The sequence below is a fragment of the Hippocampus bargibanti genome, linkage group LG13, assembly GCF_051943395.1.
Source record: "Hippocampus bargibanti isolate YZ-2025 linkage group LG13, ASM5194339v1, whole genome shotgun sequence".
NCBI classification, from domain to species: Eukaryota; Metazoa; Chordata; class Actinopteri; order Syngnathiformes; family Syngnathidae; genus Hippocampus; species Hippocampus bargibanti.
The window spans coordinates 14930333-14949609 of NC_142746.1; the positions used below are offsets into that span (position 1 = coordinate 14930333).

The following is a 19277-nucleotide window of genomic DNA, read 5'->3' on the forward strand; positions in this document are numbered from 1 at the left end:
CTGTTCTTTTTCGTCATGTGATTGACACCATTGGATTACGTCAGATTTAGCCACAATTGTGTGTGAGAGAGAAAGAGAGAGCAAAGTCTACAAAGTGCATTTATGGTAAATTTTGTCAATCCTTCCAGAAGCGCATTTGTTGAGGTCATACACAATAATTCTAAAGTTCCTCTCTCAGGTTGAGGTCAGGAAGCACTCACCTGACAAAGAGATGTTGGATCCTCTCAAACGACTGTACGCCAGTGCACAAAATAAGTTTCATAAAATGTATATTTGGGATGCATATTGATTTGTATCACAATTCTCAATATTAAAGTAGAACATTTTGACCCATTTTGATTCAATGCACTTCCATCTCTTCAATGAAAAACACATTTCTGATTCATATTGCTTTTAATCACTCCCTTAATATGTGTTTATAATTACTTTTAAGGGAGTGTCAATTTTTCACGGTTATTCACTAATTTTGGTGGCACTCGGTCCCTATACAGGCATCACGGTAGTGCAGTCCATCCCTATACTACTTGAAAGAAGAATCTGGATTCTGTTTCAGATTCGACTGTTTCAACGCACCCTAAAGGGCAAGCGTGTTAAGCAGCTGATTTCTCATTTTAGTTCAGACTGTGGATGGCAGTGAACTAGAGACAAAGATGCGTTTGTGTGGCATGCCCTAATTCCACATGCCCCCCACTGGTAGGATAAAAGCTCCGTCTCACCTGTCGGGCTTGCCACCAGGGAGAGGGAGGGGATGCGGGTGCGCATGCCAATGCCACACACCACTCTTTTGGTTTAACTTCAAATGTTCGAAAAGTCTTGTCTGAGATATAGCTAAGAGAAAGAAATGTTCTGCGTGAAATCCTTGCCGTTGACCTGACTGGTTCTGTTTGGAATGAAGCCTGATAGGAGAACACAATTAGAGACATGAATGTGAGGCAGGTGACAAAACATGTTTAATTTTGATTTAAAAAAAGGAAAATGTAATATGTTTTTTTCAATTCAAAACTAAACAAAAGCCCTTTTTGAGCAACTTCAATGTGTTATAAGAAAATAAAACAAATCTGAGGACTGAAATTAAATATCAATTATTTTAATTGTCACAATATCATTTTTTTATCTTAATTTTTAACTCTTCTTTCATCAGAAAAAAACCTTAATTCCTAAATTATATTGATCTGGAGATATTTGACCTTGAAATGAGGACGGATGTCCAAAATCCAATGCAATACATATTGGTTAATGTAGCGCTTTAATCGAGTTTTAGCTGTTATAACATAGTAAAAAGGGAAATGCTGCCCCGTTATGGAAAAGAAAAACATTGCCGGAGGCCATGACCAGCGCTTTATCGGCACTCAAGTATGAAAAACCAACGTTCAATACCAGAATAAAATTGGGAATGGCAGGGAATGAGTTAATCAGATTTTCAAAATGCAACCGATGACATCTTCTATAGCAGGGGTGTCCAAAGTCGGTCATCGTGGGCCGCTGTCCTGCCTGTTCTCCAGCTCTCCCAGGAGCAACACACCTGATTCAAATGATCAGCTCATCAGCCAGCTCTGAAGCAGCATGAAAATGGTCCTGATGATTTGAATCAGGTGCGTTGCTCCTAGGAGAGCTGGAAAACAGGCAGGACGGCAGCCCTCGAGGACAGACTTTGGACACCCCTGTTCTATAGCTAGTATGGTCTCCATAAACGAGGTCAATTCAAGACCATCACGAGACTGACATATTGAGCGCTGAATCAGTCTGGCGGCCCAGTGTCCTATGGGATATTTTATGTAATCGTGGCAGTGGATCAATAATGCTCCTGTCAATGATCCAGCAAGTTCCACGCAGCCGGCTGAGGGATTGTTCGTCTCAGTTCAGAGTAGTGTCCACGCACCTTCTCTTTCATGTCTCATCAACAGTTCACCAGAAAGCTTTCGGTTGTATACACTATCAGTTCTTATTATCAGTTTCATAAAATCTCTTGCAAGTAAATTACTAAATCTATCTGTCCTTTCAATTTCTATGACACTTATCCTGTTTATTGTCACATTTTAGCTGGAGTTTGACAAGATTGACCACACTGAACTGGTCCCAAGTCAATTTCAGGGCACATCTAAAGAAAGACAACCGTTCACACTCACATTCATTTTTAGTCATTCAATTTGAAAGTCATTTTCGTAAAACAGTAGATGATGTCTGTCCTAGAGCTTAGAAGAAGGATTTTTCCCAATATTTTCCAAGACTACAGTGCTCTGAGTTTGCTGTTTACTGAAAGCAAAACTCGTCCTGTAAAATACGGGTTGCCATTCGAAGGGACTGTCGTTCTTGTCACGGTGTTGGGAACATGTGGACGGTCAAGGCTCTATTTTGTTATAGGACACTTGCGGAAATCCTGGCGTATCCTGATTTTCATGCAGGTGCAGGCCTTGCTATGCCGAATTGAGATTTAAGATGACCGTTCTTCACCAAGCTGAATGTTCTTGCATAGTGAGGGTATGTTATTTTACACAAGAACTGGCGATTTGATGGGTAAAAGTTGTCTTAAATATCCATCTTTTAAGTCTGGTGCAGTAGGTAGACTGTTGTATTAATGCAATATTGGTGAGATTCTGGACCAGCTGGAAATGCTTCATGGAAGATTGTCCTGGCTCCAAAGTAAAGGGCATTACAGTAATCGAGCCGAGATGTGACATAAATTACTGCTTTAAGGTGCTCATGAGAAAGGAGAGGTTTTATTTCAGCCAGTTGCCTAAGATGAAAAAGCTGGATTTAACAACAGCAACAATTTGTCGGTCAAGTTTTAAAGGACAACCGACGTCACTTTTTTGTTTCTTAACTGACATCAGAAAAACTTTTATAGCATCTAAAATACCCAAAACACGCAGTATGATATTTTTACTCAAATGCAAAACACCAATAAAAATGACGTAAAGTGTCCAAAATCGGCAAAAAATTGAGCTGCGAATTGGGCATTTTCAGAAAGTCCCACCCCCAGTTTGTGACGTCACGCCAAGACGTCTTGCATTGCTTGAGAATCAAATCAATGGCTTCAGATTCGGAGAATATGCTTTCTTGTTACACATTCAGTTATGAATATGATTCAAATAGTTCTGAAGAAGAAAGCATACATGTTTGCAATTGATTAAATAATTTATTCTGTGCCATTTTGAGGCAACATTGGGCAGAAACGATCACCAGAAAAGAGGCACAAAATGGCGACCTCCTGTGGCCACCTCCGTTTCCACAGGCTGATAAATTCCTTATATGGAGCTTGGACACCCTCTTGTGGCGGCTTTTGGGTGCAAGACAAGGTTTTCAGACCAAACAATACAGCAAAATACATTGACGTGATGGAAGGACTCCTACAGTGTGTCTTTTTTTCGGTCAGGGGGCGTTCCTTTAGTGAAGTCACGTATGGACTCGTTACCAACTCAAAAACTTAAACTTAAACTCAAGTCTTAAAACGTAAAATATAGCTATATGCAGTGGAATCTTTTTAAAATACGCTCAGTAGAAGTATTTTGATGCCATTTTACAAATTATGGACACAACTTGTCCGGAGATGTCGGTTGTCCTTTAAAGTCATATATATAATATACAGTACACTGTATATCATTACAATGCATGTGGTATCGACTTGGCTTTACCGTTGAATGGTTCTACACTAGCGTGACGGAAGTCATGTATCATGATATGTAATGTGAAGGTGTCATTTGGCACTGGATCCAATCTTACGTCAAACTGCATCCAGACTGTTAGAATTCCTGTCATTCACTGAGCTTTGTGTTTCATTCCATTATTACTCAAATGACATTCCTAACGGGACTCTCCGCTAACAAAAAAAAAGACTCACGTATTATCTTGAGTGATGTTTTGGTGCATTTTGGTCACATATTAGAGCTGTAAACTATTTTGCAACAGGAGGTGGCTGTGTAACAAGTTCAAGTTGGTCCTTGCGATTAAAAGGTCGTTTTTGAAACAAACCACCTTAAAAAGGATGGTTTCTGTTCTTTATCCAAAAAGCTTTGCTTTCTTTTAGTGCAGCCTCCTGTCCTCTGTTTGACGTCACACATGGCCAGGGGTCCACTCTAAAATAGCTCTCACGGCTAAGTTAGGAAACTTAGAGAGGCATGTTTAAAACAACAAACAATGTGGCCGGCTGTAATTCTTTCTTCACATGCACAGAGGGTTGTTTCAAAGCTTGCACCAGCTTGAGTCAGCAAGATTTATTTTCTCCAATGCACCCGAGGCTTTGCATGGTTGGATCACATGAAATGTTATCAAAGAGATTGAAGCCGTTTCTGCTCTTGTCCTCTCTTGACTCATGTGCACCGGAGACTGCTCAAACTTCGTGAGTCATTTTATTTTCATCTCAACTAGCACGCCCAGTGTATAAATCCAGTAGTTGTTGTCATTGGCTATCATCAATACATCCAAAGGCAATTTTCATTTGTTTACGGTCTTCCCAATGGCCTCAAATCCCTCCAGGAATTTGCTCTTGCGGTCTCAGAATTTTGTACTTTTGTACTCATAATTGAAACAAATGTGTCCCTGAGTACAGAAAAAGGAAATATAAATCATCAATTTATGTGCAATATGGAAGTATTTCTTTTAATTTATTCAATGGCTTGTAGTCTAGCAACCAAATTCAACCAGCCTTCAAATGACCATTTCCTATTGAGCCTCCTCTTGTTCGCTGTATTGCCAGAAAACAAAACTGGATGTAGACATTTTTACATGGTATCAACTCACATCTCTTTCGACTCCAAGTCATTTGCCTGTTTCCCCTTGCTGGATGTTGTGCCACAACCTGGTGTTGTCAGTGGAAGGCTCTACTGTTCGAGTCCATTGTTGAAGTTATATGTTGAGGTTACTCACATTAAATATTTGCAGACATGTTTTGACATGTCAAGGAAAGCCCACCAGAGTAATCAAATGATACCAGCGTACATTTCCAATTAAAGGAAATTAGACTTCTTTGTAGATTAAGACTTGACCTTGTATCCAAAATGGTTCTTCAGTTCATAGTCCTTAAATCTAATTCTCTGTAGTGGGTAGAAACTAAAAGGTGATCACGTGTAAGTCATATGTCTGACCTGTAGTTGGTTGACTTCCATAACAAAGTGGTGATTTAATGTTGTTGTTTAAAGTATACCACTTGACTGTGACATTGATGTAAAATTTGACCTCCTTCATCATTAGATTAATATTAACCCATTCATTGCCAGACGTGCAAAAATGTGTCCACTCCAGTCCCAGGGTTTTTGTCATTGTCACTTGACTTCCAATACCCACAAAATATTGAGTTTTAGGACTACATAATCATTCAATACTGCGTTAGAAACCATACTCTCTTCTTTCATCAGAAAAAAAGAGTTAATTCCTAAATTATATGGGTCTGAAGTTATATGAGCTTGAAATGAGGATGGCTGTCCAGAATACAATGCAATACATACATATAGGTTTATACAAAAAGGGAAATGCTGCCTCCTTGTGGAAAAAAAAAATCGGGAAAGGCGCTGTACGTCATATTTTCAATTCATGATTACATTTGTGAATGGCAGTAAATGAGTTGATGGTAACACTCACCACACACATCTTTTTCTTGACGAGATCCTTCTTTGACATTTTCTATATGTCACCAAAATATTGATACCCCTTTAGGCCCAGGTAATTGTTCCAATGCGACAATGAAAAAAAAAAAAACGCATGCGTATTAAACTCTCGAAAGTCTGACTGTGTGTGAAGGTGGAACTTAAACACTAATGCAAGATGCAGTCAAACACTCTAAAAGTGACTGGATTGAATGCCTGGTAATTATATCCAACATACTAACTTTGTTGTCTAGTTTTGTACTGATTGCCATTATATCTAATGCACTTATTTTCTCTTCACAGATGACACATCATCGAAAGAAATCAGCAGGGTATGTTTTACCTTATTGTGAACAGATGTACTGTATATTTTCATGTGTTATGTGTGACATAATTTGCAGGCATTGCGTACATACTCAAAATCCGGATTCTCCATCTGTTGTTAGATTGCAATTCAGTAACCTGTGAAAAGGCATACTGATATATTTATTGGCACAGACATAGCTGTCATCTGTGTCGACTGGACAGTTGGAAAAAATCCCCCTGTGTTGCCCTACCAAACTTGCACCTTATTCTGACGCATCCTCCCACTGGAATGAGTATCTCAGTCCACTTAGTGGGGTGCATGACCTCAATGAAAGGGACTTACATGCCTTATATGCAGAAAAAAAATGAGAGTCCCTCAACCTTTCTGTGCGTCATCCATACGTCTGTGCAAACAGGATGTGGGAGGGTCGAATGGATCCCTAGAGGGAAGGCTTTCTAGACCGCTACTCTCCCTCCTGCGCCCGCATCCTCACCATCCCTGCAGGCGCAAACATGACAGGTCATTGGCCCTGTGCTAACAAGAGGTCTGCCTATTACATTTGCACACGTTTAAGATGAATGTGAACATCAAAGCTCCAGAGCTCTTTCTTCAGAGCTGTGAAACTTTGATGGGCTGCTCTCGGGATACAGGCGAGGTGATCCCTCAACCAATTGCAGCAACGAGGGAGCAGGTTAAGGGGACTGGGACACATAATGTTGTGACAACAAGGTTCTCCTTTAGTGAATTGTGGGAGGAGCCTACTTCATTCAACAACAAAAAAAATTCATTGCTGTTCACTTGAGGTGGATGGTAGAAAAATTCTTGTGTTTGTGTCCAGCAGTACCAAGATGTGAACATGCAGGGAGTGGTGTATGAACTCAACAGCTACATGGAGCAGCGCTTGGACACTGGAGGAGACAACAAGCTGTTGCTCTATGAACTCTGCAATATCATTAAAACAGGTACAAGGTGGTGGGAAGGTTATTTATCTGTTTACATAAAAAAAACTTTCACAATTGTTTTCAATCCTCTAATAGACAGTGTGTCATCCACTGAAGGGAAATCAACGGTTCCCCACAAGAAAAATAGATTAGCAGTAACTTTAAATGGCGCAGCTATTAACGTATTGCCAGCTATTAACGTATTGCCAGCGTTCACTCTACCCAGAAGTAACACAGCAGCAAAGTTATGAAAGGAAGAGGAAAGGAAAGAAAGAAATAGAAAAACAAAATACTTATAATGGTGTGTGCCTTATATTAGGAAAACCTTTGTCTATTTAGATATATTTGGAAAAAGTTTTTCATTCATTGGGGGTACGCCTTATACACCGGAAAATACAAGACAGACATAAAGTTAAATAATGAGCCTGTTTTAATTCTATTGCCCACATAAACAGCTGCACAAAAGCATGTACGTACACCACTTTTTTTTTTAATTCCAACATTACCTGCGATTTACTGCCAACCAGACTTGAGTGTATACTGCTTTGATTGGATTAGAGTTGATTAGCCTTTATTTGTCTTGCAGTGGAGAAATTTACATTTCACAGCAGCAAAATTATGAAAGGAAAAGTAAAGGAAAGAAAGAGTTGATGGGAAGGCAGCCACTCTCGCGGTGTCAAAAGAACAAAAATAACAAAATAATATGACAACACAAAGACACAGTCATTCAATCTTAAGAACTTTCTGCACCCTCTTCGTTGTATGTAGCAGTTTTAGATGAAAGAGGAGAGGATCAAAACGCTTATTGCATGAGGTCAGCTGCAATTGGCTTCAGTTTACCAGCGACCCAAATAAAGTTTTCTCTAAAATGGATGAATGGATGGGTCATAACTCCAATAGAGTATGAAAATTTATTCGAACGACACTATCCACTTGACTATCCCTGATTGAGTCGTCCATGCACTGACCTGTTCTATTTCCACTATTTTATCTGATCGTTGGTGTCTTCCTGTTCCTGCAGCAACAAAAGCTGATGGATTTGCACTTTACTTTTTGGGAGAATGCAACAATGTAAGTACAAAGCTATTAATCTGACGCAATTTCTCAGAAAGTGTAATTTTTGGTTTTGAGATTTTCTTCACACGTTTTCTTTTCTTTCTTATGCTTCCAAACAGAGTTTATGTCTATTTACCCCAACAAGGACCAAGGATGGTCCCTCAAGCCTTGTCACCTCTGGCCCCATCGCATTCGGGACGACAATTGCAGCTCATGTTGCAAAGACTCGCAAAACACTTTTAGTAGAAGACATCATGGGGGTAATGTTGTCTGTCAACCCATATTTTAAGAGGATTTAATATGAAAGGCCTTTAAAAAAAGAGGCACAATATTATGATTAGATCTGGATCCTTTTCCAGCAGTACCCATAGCCAGCCTTCTCTTAACACTCTCTACAAAGCATTAAAAATGACCAAAATATTTTTGCACACAATTTCATGTGGTTAAATCATGAGTTTAAAGTTTCCTAATTATACTGTATCTCACTGGGCCATAGTGAGGTAAGAAGTCTGTTAAATGACCTTCATTGTTCTGTGTGTTCAGGACGAGCGCTTCCCAGATGGCACAGGGCAGGACTCAGGGATCCGTGTTCATTCTGTCTTGTGCCTCCCCATCCTCACTGCCATTGGGGACCTCATCGCCATCCTGGAGCTGCGTCGGCACTGGGGAAAGGAGCCGTTTAACCTCAGCCACCAAGAGGTAAGGCGCATTTGGCTGCCGCTTCTTACCCACAGAAAAAAATATTGTGTGTAAAGTGTCCTTGAGAGTTTTGAAAGGCGCTTATAAATGAAATGTATTATATTATCATTATTAAGTACTGGCAGTGAATGAGTGAATCTACTTTTTGGTTTTAAGTTTGATCGCTTAAAGATTGTGTGCGTGCGTGTGCATGTGTAAAAATGTTTGACTTTTTTTCCAGGTTGCAACAGCAAACTTAGCCTGGGCGTCTGTTGCCATTCATCAAGTACAGGTGAGCAAATGTCCACAGGGACCTGTGCACACTGTTGCATATGCTGTACACTACAATGTACTTGAGTTGTTTGGGATTAAGGTGAATGCTGACATTGCCAGTTGTAATGATGTTAGCGGCATTGTTTGTTCTGGTTCTTGCCTGCTGTTTTTAATAGAGAAATCCACTGTGTACTCAAAGGGGTTGCGACTGGGCCCTGTCCAATCAGCTAAGCTGTAGATTCAACAAACAGGTCTCCAGGGATGTCATTATAACCTCTGCGCTGTTTTTATGTGAAGTCATAGCATAACACCTAAGAGAAGTAGTGTCCCACTGCAGGACTTGCCACAGTGGTCCTTTGAACCTTTGTGAGCTGCATAGGACTGCAGCCAAGGAACGGCACTCCTGGGCTGGTTTCTTGCTGGAAAACACTGTCGCTAGACAGACATGTTGGCCTGTTTGGAGTACAAGCAGGATGCTGCAAATGTATGATGGGAAAAGCGTGAGCTCACGTCTGACCTGACCTACTTCTTCTTCTTCTTGTAGGTGTGCCGAGGTCTCGCCAAACAAACTGAGCTCAATGACTTCCTACTAGATGTGTCAAAGTAAGAGTCACTTCTGTTTTGACAGCAATATCCAATAATTTAGCTTCTAGCTTCTACAAATAGCCAAGAGACTATTTGTAGCACGGTCACAGGAGGACAGGATATACATTTTAAAATCTCTCGATTAAAAAAACATTCATAAGACTAACTAACAAGACAAAATTGTAAGTGCTTAAGTTTGGAGTTCGCGATTAGCAATTGGGCTCAGGCTACGATTTGGAGTCAGAATATCTTCATCTTTATTAAGTTCATGGAGTTACTTGTTATGTAGCCACAAGGGGACACAAGCCAGTGTCTTATTTCGCCAGTTCCAAGCTCGGATAAATACAGAGGGTTGTGTCAGTAAGGGCATCTGACGTAAAAGCTTACCCAAAACAAACGTGAATCAAACCTCTCAAGATGGAGGACACCGATTTGCTGTGGCAACCCCTGAAGGGAAAAGCCAAAAGGAAAAGAAGATTAGCAAAATTTAAAACTGCTTTTTCTCCAGGAAAAAAAAGTTCACGTTTATGTCTTCAATATGTTGACATACATTCCAATGTACGTATTTGTTCTTCTTTTTTCACAGAACATACTTTGATAATATTGTGGCAATAGATTCTCTACTTGAACACATTATGGTAAGTGGGATTTTTCTTCCCTTCACAATTTAGTATTTTTATTTTATATTTTCCACAAATATTTAATTATCAGTCAGTCCACATCCGTGCATGCATGTATGTTGTTATTATTATTATTTATTTATTACAAATTATTGGCCAACCGAAACTGCTGAAGATGGCTTTGATGCCGAAATATTCCTAATGGTTGAAAAAACAGTGGGATTCTCCTGAAAAGAAATGATTTTGGAAAATGCAAAGATTCCATCTGACGGCAGCAATATCCGTCATCGTGTCATGTTATTTGGTCTAATGGCTAGCTTTGCTTTCTTTGCAGATATATGCAAAAAACCTGGTGAATGCCGACAGGTGTGCACTCTTCCAGGTAGATCAAAACAACAAAGAACTGTATTCTGACCTGTTCGATATTGGTGAGGAGAGAGAAGGCAAGCCAGTCTTTAGGAAAACCAAAGAAATTAGGTGTGTAAACTCAACTTTCTGCCACCTGCTGCGACAAAGTTGAGGTTGTCTATCACGTTTACGTTTTGATGAGGAATTTGTAAATTGTGAATACAGTAAAGTCTCGTTATATCGATATCGGATATATCGATAGTCCCGGTTATATCGATACTATTTCTATGCACGCACGGAGAAAATTACATGCAAACAGGGTCGGATATATCGATAGTCCCGGTTATATCGATATTTTTTCGGACTCCCTTGAATATCGATATAACGAAACTTTACTGTATTTGCCGATATTTTGCCTTGTATTATCAATTACATAATGAATCGTTATGTGCACGGGTTGCTCCCCTATCATACGTCCATGCAGGTTTTCTATAGAGAAAGGAATTGCTGGTCAAGTGGCTCGGACAGGGGAAGTCTTAAATATCCCAGATGCCTATGCAGACCCACGGTTTAACCGGTACGCACCTTAAGCACTTGGCCCGACTTCATTTGCATTGACAACTCTGCTTCTTCTTCCCATACTAAACTGACTTTGTGATCCGACTGGCTCTTATTTGACAGAGAGGTAGACCTCAAAACAGGTTACACCACGCGGAACATCCTGTGCATGCCCATCGTGAGCAGGGGGACTGTTATTGGAGTGGTGCAGATGGTGAATAAGTTAAGCGGTAGTGCCTTCACTAAAACAGATGAGAACAACTTCAAGATGTTTGCTGTCTTCTGTGCCCTGGCCTTACACTGTGCAAATGTGAGTCATTGAACAAACACGCTCATTAACAACAACTGCGCGTTATCTATAAAACTTTCTTTCACAGAAAACAGTCATGATGAGGAAATATGACTCCCATATGGGAGTGTTTATTTGTATTAGACTGATTTGAATGAGTGAGTTTGGATGCTCTTTGGTTGAGACTGTATGGACAAAAGCGTCGCTACACCTGTTTCGTTATACCAGCGGGATGATAAAATGGAGTCAGCTGGAACATTTTTCTGGGAAGCCTTCTGGAGTTTGTAGAAGCATTTGCTCAATCGGCCACATGGTCTCAAACTTTATCAAAGGTGTTTGACTGCCTTTAGGTATACCATACTCTTTAGGTACCATACTGGAACAGTCAAACTGTCCTCACATTAACTCATTCACTGCCATTCACGAATTTATTCAAGAATTGAAAATATGACGCCATTCTTTGTTTGGGTTTGTTTTGTTGTTTTCATGCCTGGGTGTCGATAAAGTGCTGGCCATGGCATCTGGCATTTTTTTCTTTTCCACAATGGGGCAGCATTTCCCTATTTTCCATGTTAGCACTTTGTTCCAGCTTCAGCTGTTGTTAAAGCGCTATATAAACCAATATGTATGGATTGCATTGTATTTTCTTTTTGACAGCCGCCCTCATTTCTAGCTCATATAACTCAATACCCATATAATTTAGGGATTTTTCTGATGAAAGAAGAGAGTCGTAGGTTTCTAATGCTGTATTGAATGTTTGTAGTCCTAAAACTCAATATTCTGTCGTTCCTGGAATTCAAGTGACAAAAACCCTGGCATTGGAGTGGACACATTTTTCCATGTCTGGCAGTGAATGATTTTGGAAAAATTATTCACTTTCCAAAATCTATGATTTTGGAAAAAGAAAAGGGTTCAGCCCAAACACTGATTAATAGAAGTGTGTCACAATCCGTTTTTGCCAGTACTGTAAATTTCATTTGTCAGGAACCGCCTTTTTCAGATGACATCATTTTCATCATTGGTTATATTTTGTTGAGTGATGTTGCTCCTGCTGAATGTGTTTCATAAAAACCTTTTCTGTGACTTTCCCGTATGTGTCTTGTGTTTAGATGTACCATCGAATTCGCCACTCTGAATGCATTTACAGAGTGACAATGGAAAAACTGTCTTACCACAGCATCTGCACCTCAGAAGAATGGAAAACACTCACTCAGCTCAACCTTCCCACTCTCATTTATAAAGAGATCGAAATGTGAGTCTTGCAATACTTTATGGGCTTCACTGCATGACAATTGCACACATGTATTAGTCATATACAGCATCTTTCTTACCCTGATTTTTCACATTACACTTGTTGGGATTTTTTTTAATCAAAGCACTTTGGGTAACAAACAAACAAAATATTTATTCATCGTGAAAATGCATTGGACAAAATCATAGTTAAAACCCTGAAAGGTTTTCCAAAAACAAACACTGCTAATAATGATTGGTGTATCCGTTTACTACATAGCCAAGACACGGGAGGAACCGGTAATCTCAATTTGGTCAGCATGGAAAACCCCTGATCTCCCACATCTCCAAAACACAAATTTGATGTATTGTTTCAGTGCTTGAAGACCATTTAGGGGCCTGAAATACTTGAGTATGTCACAACCAACGCAATTACAGAGATGCTGTTTCGTTTGTCTTTTGAACATTTCTTGGCGAAAAGGCTACAATAGAGCAAACGGGACCGGCCATTAAAATTCACTCCTCTTCCCCGTCCAGGTTTCACTTTGACATCAGTCCCTATGAGGAGATCTGGCCTGCAGTTTTCATCTACATGGTTCACAACTCCTGTGGAAAGACCAGGTAAGGGTAGCGCAGAGTTTTTAAGGTGTTAGTATCTGATTATAATCCATTTGTTCATCCATTTTTTTCGCTTGGTGTAGCTTTGAGCTGGAGAAGCTTTGTCGATTCACCATGTCTGTACGCAAGAACTACCGGCGCGTGCCCTACCACAACTGGAAGCATGCCGTGACCGTAGCCCACTGTATGTATGCCATCCTACAGAAGACCCCCGGGACCTTCACAGAACTAGAGGTTTGCATTATTGGGTCACCTTTTAATCGAAACAATCCTAAATGAAATAACATGATGTGGCTGCAATTTTATTTTCTCTTTTATAGAAGAAGGGACTCTTGATAGCCTGTCTGTGTCATGATCTGGACCATCGAGGGTACAGCAACACTTATCTGCAGAAGTTTGACCACCCTCTGGCTGCTCTCTACTCCACCTCCACAATGGAGCAGCATCACTTCTCTCAGACTGTCTCCATTTTGCAGGTAGAGCTCCGCTATGCAATCCCAACTTTATGTCTCCAGTCGGAATTTAGACAGTTTCAGTGTCACAGTTCAGGGGTCGCGGTGTGGGCATTTCTGGAAATCCGACCTTATAAGTGGTGCTGTCCGTCATACAGTGCAGTACAGTTGCAATTGCCGATTAGATTTTGACCGAAAATCATAATCATTGTCGGTACACATAGAACAGTGATCCTCAACCGCCAGGCCGCAGGCTGTATTGATAAAATAATATAAATTTGCAGTGATCCTGGTTAATTTCTTGAGCCTGAAATACATTTTCATATTAATAAAGTGACGAGATTCTCACTACAAGTGTCTATGATGGACTCTTGACATATGAAGGTGCATGCAAAAAAAAAATCAAAGCGGATTTACTTCATAGCTGATTTTGCTTAACCCTTCAATGCAGCGTCACCCAAAAACGATTCTATCACCACATACAATTGAAACGCAGCAAAAACAAACAGACTCAAAGTCACTTTTGTTTTTGCAAAGCACTTGGACAATTGGTCAACAGATCCGCAATGGTTGAAAATATTGTTAATCTCTTGTAGTCTAGCTGGACTGAACGCCTCATAAGTGGAGCCTTTGCTTTTTTATTGATCTCTTTGTTTCTCATAGCTGGAAGGGCACAATATCTTCTCCAACCTGAATTCCAGTGAGTATGAGCAGGTGCTAGAGATCATCCGAAAGGCCATCATTGCCACCGACCTGGCCCTTTACTTCAATAACCACCAGCAGCTGTCAGAGCATCTCACCGCTGGTGATCTGGACTTCGATAACCACTCACACAGGTGAGACAAAACCCACGGTTGCTTTGGAGTTGTAATGTTTTGTAATTTTAACCACTGTCACAAGAATGCTCACACATCTTTTTAAATGCTGTGCTTTGTCTATCCAATGAATGACTGACTGACCATAATTTTGTAGTTTACTTGTTTCATGGAAATCACCGGAATATATTAACATACAAACAGCATGGTGAAAAATATTGCTTCTCACATCTGGCTCACAGTCACAAGATCTCTGTTTGAACTGACATCTGAACATCTTTTGTGTGTTGTGCTCACGCTCGCGTGGGTGTTCTTTGGGAATTCATTTTGCTCCCACATCCCCAACATAGGCCTCTAAGGTTAAGTAAAGATGGCATTTCTCATACTTGTCAATTTATAACATTCTTTTACACTCTTTCATGAAGTTAAATTGTAACTTTTTAATACTTAATATTGTGTGAATCCTTTCAACAAAGAAAAAATGGCCATTTAGCAATTTTCCTAATGTGTTTTCATTTTGATATAGGAAGTGTATTAACTCATTCACTGCCAGACGATGTGCAAAAATGTGTCCACTGCAGTGGCAGGGTTTTTGTCATTTTCACTCAAATTGCAGGACCCACAGAATATTGAGTTTTACGACTACATAGACATTCAAAATAGTGTTAGAAACTTTAGACTCTCTTCTTTCTTCTGAAAAAAAATAGTTAATTCCTAAATGATATGGGTCTGGAGATATTTGAGCTTGAAATGTGGGCGGCTGTACAAAATACAATGCAATACATAGATTTATATAGTAACAGGTGAAGCTGGAAGCTATCACAGGTGAACATTGGCAGAGGTCTGCCCAGCGGCACCCCCACAAAAAAAAACTAAACCCGAACAGATTCAGGAATGTCGCGCGACGTCACACTTTTCAATTCCCGAATAAATTAAGGAATGGCATCGAATGAGTTAACCTACATTGCTGGCTTTTAATGTTTTTCTTTTAGTATAATGCAGTTATGGTGAGTTAAGTTACACACAGAAACGTGAGCAAGAATTGCACTAAGCTGGGGCTAGCAGAGGCTATAGACCCGTCAGAAATCTGTGTAAGCCCAGTTAAGCATGAACATTTTATTTGACGTTGAGAAATCGTTATTTTCTCATACCCTCTACGGAGCAGCTAGTTCATCCCCGATTTAGCCCCAGGAGAGAGAAAAAATCCTGCAGTTGTCCCTGAACACTAGTGAACAGTATATTAACACTTAAGGCGATAACGTAGCTATGCTCTCCTCCAGGGACCGTGTGATTGGTCTGATGATGACAGCATGTGACCTGTGTTCTGTAACTAAGCAGTGGCAGATCACACGACTCACAGCCAATGACATCTATGCTGAATTCTGGGCCGAGGTACAACATCAGTCAAGTATAGAATCATGTGCTTTGGTCGCAAGAGTCTCATTTTGTTATTTTCGAAACGTATGCCATCTCTACTTTGTTTATGCTTTGCCACAGGGAGATGAGATGAAGAAGATCGGGATGCAGCCTATCTCGATGATGGATCGAGACAAGAAAGATGAAGTCCCTCAAGGCCAAGTAAGACCACAAGTTTCACTCACTGTACAGATTCCATCGTTTTATAGTTTGTACCATAAAATTATGTCTTTTGAATGGATATTGAAGATTCCATTGCATCCCGAGGGGTAATTGTACCCCACCAGCAATCAATGCCTATGCAGTATTTTTATACTGTTCATTCGCAGAACACGCTTCATGGTTTTATTTCAAATCTTATACATTTGCAATGTTTATAAGAGCACTTGAGATATCCACATCTCCCCCTACCAAAAATCTCCTAACATCCAGATTTATTTATTTTTATTCTACTGGGCTCAAAACTGTAGATCTTGTTTCATTACGCTAAACGATTTAGCACAACTTTCATCCACTTTTGTATTAGAATGCATTTACACGACATTTACACAATGTCCCATTTGTGGTCATCACTCTGTGTTTCTTTGATACAGCAGTTACAAATTTGTTGAAATCAAGAAACCACCAGAAGAAATAATAAATAATAACTCTGGTGGACCGATGAGATTATACAGCAATATGGGTAGAATATAACTTTTATTTGTTGATACATTTGTAATAAGTTTTTTTTTTCATTAAGCTTGAAAGTGCCATTTGGACAAGTGACATTTTTCACAGCTGCCTCAAAGTCCAGTATATTTTCAATCTCTGTAATAATTTGTAACAATTCTCCATTTTTAGGTGGGATTCTACAACGCTGTAGCAATTCCATGTTATACGACACTAGCAGACCTTTTTCCTCCATCCAGTCCACTTCTAAAAGCGTGCAAGTAAGGATCTTGTCATAAACGTATTCAATACTCACAGCCTTTTAACTCATTCACTGCCAGACGCTGTGCAAATACAGTATGTGTCCACTCCAGTGCCAGGGTTGTTGTCATTTTCACTCAAATTGCAGGACCCACTGAATAATGAATTTTAGGACTACATCAACATTCAATGCAGCGTAAGAAACGTTAGACCCTCTTCTTTCATCAGGAAAAAAGTTAAGGTAAATTTTATGGGACTGGAGTTATATGAGCTTGAAATGAGGGCAGTTGTCCAAAATACAATGTAATACATACACATTGGCTTATATGGCGCTTTAACAACAGCTGAAGCTGGAACAAAGTGTTAACATAGAAAAAAAGAAAATGCTGGCCCCTTGTGGAAGGGAAAAAACATTGCCAGAGGCTGTGGCCAGTGCTTTATCGACACCCAAACAAGAAAAAAACAAAGCCCAAACAAATTCGGGAATGGCGCTCTACATCATATTTTCAATTCCTGAATACATTTGTGAATGGCAGTGAATGAGTTAAAAGGATTTTGATGCAGATGTGGCTGTGAATGGTTGTTTGACTATATGCACCCTGTGATTGGCTGCTAACCACTTGGTGGGATACCAAAGTCAGCTTGGAACAGAATGAGGAAATAGCGGAAAAGTGGAAAATGTTATCATGCTATCAGGTTATCAGGTTACAGGGTACGTCTGTCTTCCATCGGTGAAAAGGTTTCTTCAGCCCTCATCTGTACTTCTTTGAAGGTGTCGGACGTTTCGCTCCTCATTCGAAAAGCTTCGTCAGCAAACTAAAATGTTGCTGGTAGCTCTGGCCCTATATATATATATATATATATATATATATATATATATATATATATATATATATATATATATATATATATATATATATATATATATATATATATATATATATATATCCCTAATGTCCTAATGTCTTGAGTATGATTCTAAAGCAGCCGTGCGGTGTGTTGCAGGGAGAACTTGAGCCAATGGGAGAAGATAGCGCACGGTGAGGTGGAGGATGTGGTTCCTAGCCGGCCTTCTGATTCAGGACCTGTCAAGGTGGACAACTGACTACCAAAGGGTTGACTTCTTGGGTTCAACCTGAACTTTGCCGCACTTATGAAGCTTTTTTTTTTAAGAGTAGAGAGGAGCAAGAGCTGGATCAGCAAAAATGCGCCTTGACTTAACAAAAAAAAAATTATCAAACACACACACACGCACACATACACACAAAAGTTACCTCAATGGGTGACAGAGGTGTCAATGCTGATGGTTTTACTGATCCCAGAGACTGACAGCGAACGGGAGGAACTGAAACCCATCACCCAACATCTGCTCCGTTTGGGATTTTTTTTTTGAAAATGGTTTTGTTCCATTTTGGTTGTTCATTTGGCTTTGTTTATTTTGTTTATCTGTATTATTGTTTTTTATTATTGTTGTTCCTATTATTATTAATATTATGATTATTATCTGAGGTGATTCTTTGCGGTCTTGTATTTGAGAGGCCTTACACTGAACCTTTCACAAGAAGGTGATGTGAAACCTTGTCGTTTAGGTTCATATCCTTTATCAAATGGTACTGTTTGCCTTCTGCAGTAAATGAGTCACTACTACTTCAGCAAGGTATTCAGAGACAGAAGGAATGTGTAGTACATTGAACATGCATGGTGTAATAAGGCCACCTTATAGATGCGGAGGGGGTGGGGACGTCAGAATGTTTTTCTTTCTTAACTTTTGAGCAAAAATTCTTTGTAGTACTTGAATGAAGACACACAACCTGTTACCACACAAAGATGGCAGAAATCCCGCCCGATATAGTTTGCGCGAAAAAAAGGTTCAACTGTGACCACAAGAAGATGTCCCGTCACAGCACTGCCCCCAGGCCATCACTAGCACTTGAAACCTTCGGCAAGCAGTTACATATGTTTAAGACAGCTTGTAAACATTTTATGTGGGGTTTCCCTGATTGGTGGGAATGAGACTTGAGCACTACTCCGTGTCGTCAGTGTCAAATCTGATAAGCTGCATGTAACTCTGGGACTGTTCCGCAAAGATTGTTGCTTGACTTTTTGCAGGTGTGTTTAAAGTTTCAGCATCCGCTCGTTCTCCTGCAAGTGATTTTCCAAGATCTTCCTGATTACATTTTCTTGGTCTGTTCTGAATGGTCATTCCAGTGGACATGGTCCTTCTAATAATTTGATTCATGGATGCTAAGGTGGCCCCAACTGTGTGAATGTACACTTGGTTCATTTACAGTGCGTATGTTAAAAAGTCTGTATGTCACTCTTTAAATCCCAGGTGTAAAAGACCTGATGTCAAAACTTTCCACTGTTAATGTGACCTCCAAATTATACGATTCAAATGGGCTGGGAAGAAAAAAAATCTAATAAAATTGTAGTGCGAAATTAAAAGTAAACAACTAAAATCGTCTGGTTGCACAAGTGTGTACACCCTGGCATTTCGACAGGGATGTGTAGACGTTTGTGTCCAATGTATGTTCTGTTGATCCCCTGAATGTGGGATGTAGATCGGTGTGTTTTGTCAAACTGTTTAAAATTGCTTCCAGTAA

The 19277-nt window shown here is 39.9% G+C and overlaps 1 protein-coding gene across 6 annotated transcripts in view; it reads left to right on the plus strand.

Annotated features, from left to right (window-relative positions):
* pde10a (phosphodiesterase 10A) overlaps positions 1-19277 on the plus strand; it is a 52566-nt gene extending 33289 nt beyond the window's left edge. For 3 of the 6 annotated variants that reach the window (XM_089012221.1, XM_089012223.1, XM_089012225.1), the window contains 20 exons: positions 5883-5911; positions 6725-6848; positions 7849-7898; positions 8003-8143; positions 8427-8582; positions 8803-8853; positions 9379-9437; positions 10006-10057; positions 10374-10516; positions 10872-10964; positions 11069-11255; positions 12344-12486; positions 13002-13085; positions 13166-13316; positions 13403-13558; positions 14198-14370; positions 15630-15741; positions 15847-15927; positions 16606-16694; positions 17680-19277. In XM_089012221.1, coding sequence (XP_088868347.1) covers positions 5883-5911; positions 6725-6848; positions 7849-7898; positions 8003-8143; positions 8427-8582; positions 8803-8853; positions 9379-9437; positions 10006-10057; positions 10374-10516; positions 10872-10964; positions 11069-11255; positions 12344-12486; positions 13002-13085; positions 13166-13316; positions 13403-13558; positions 14198-14370; positions 15630-15741; positions 15847-15927; positions 16606-16694; positions 17680-17779 — 2174 coding nt within the window. In that variant the 3' untranslated portion in view covers positions 17780-19277. The remainder of the gene's footprint in view (positions 1-5882; positions 5912-6724; positions 6849-7848; positions 7899-8002; positions 8144-8426; positions 8583-8802; positions 8854-9378; positions 9438-10005; positions 10058-10373; positions 10517-10871; positions 10965-11068; positions 11256-12343; positions 12487-13001; positions 13086-13165; positions 13317-13402; positions 13559-14197; positions 14371-15629; positions 15742-15846; positions 15928-16605; positions 16695-17679) is intronic. The other 3 variants (XM_089012222.1, XM_089012224.1, XM_089012226.1) reach the window with 1 other exon arrangement.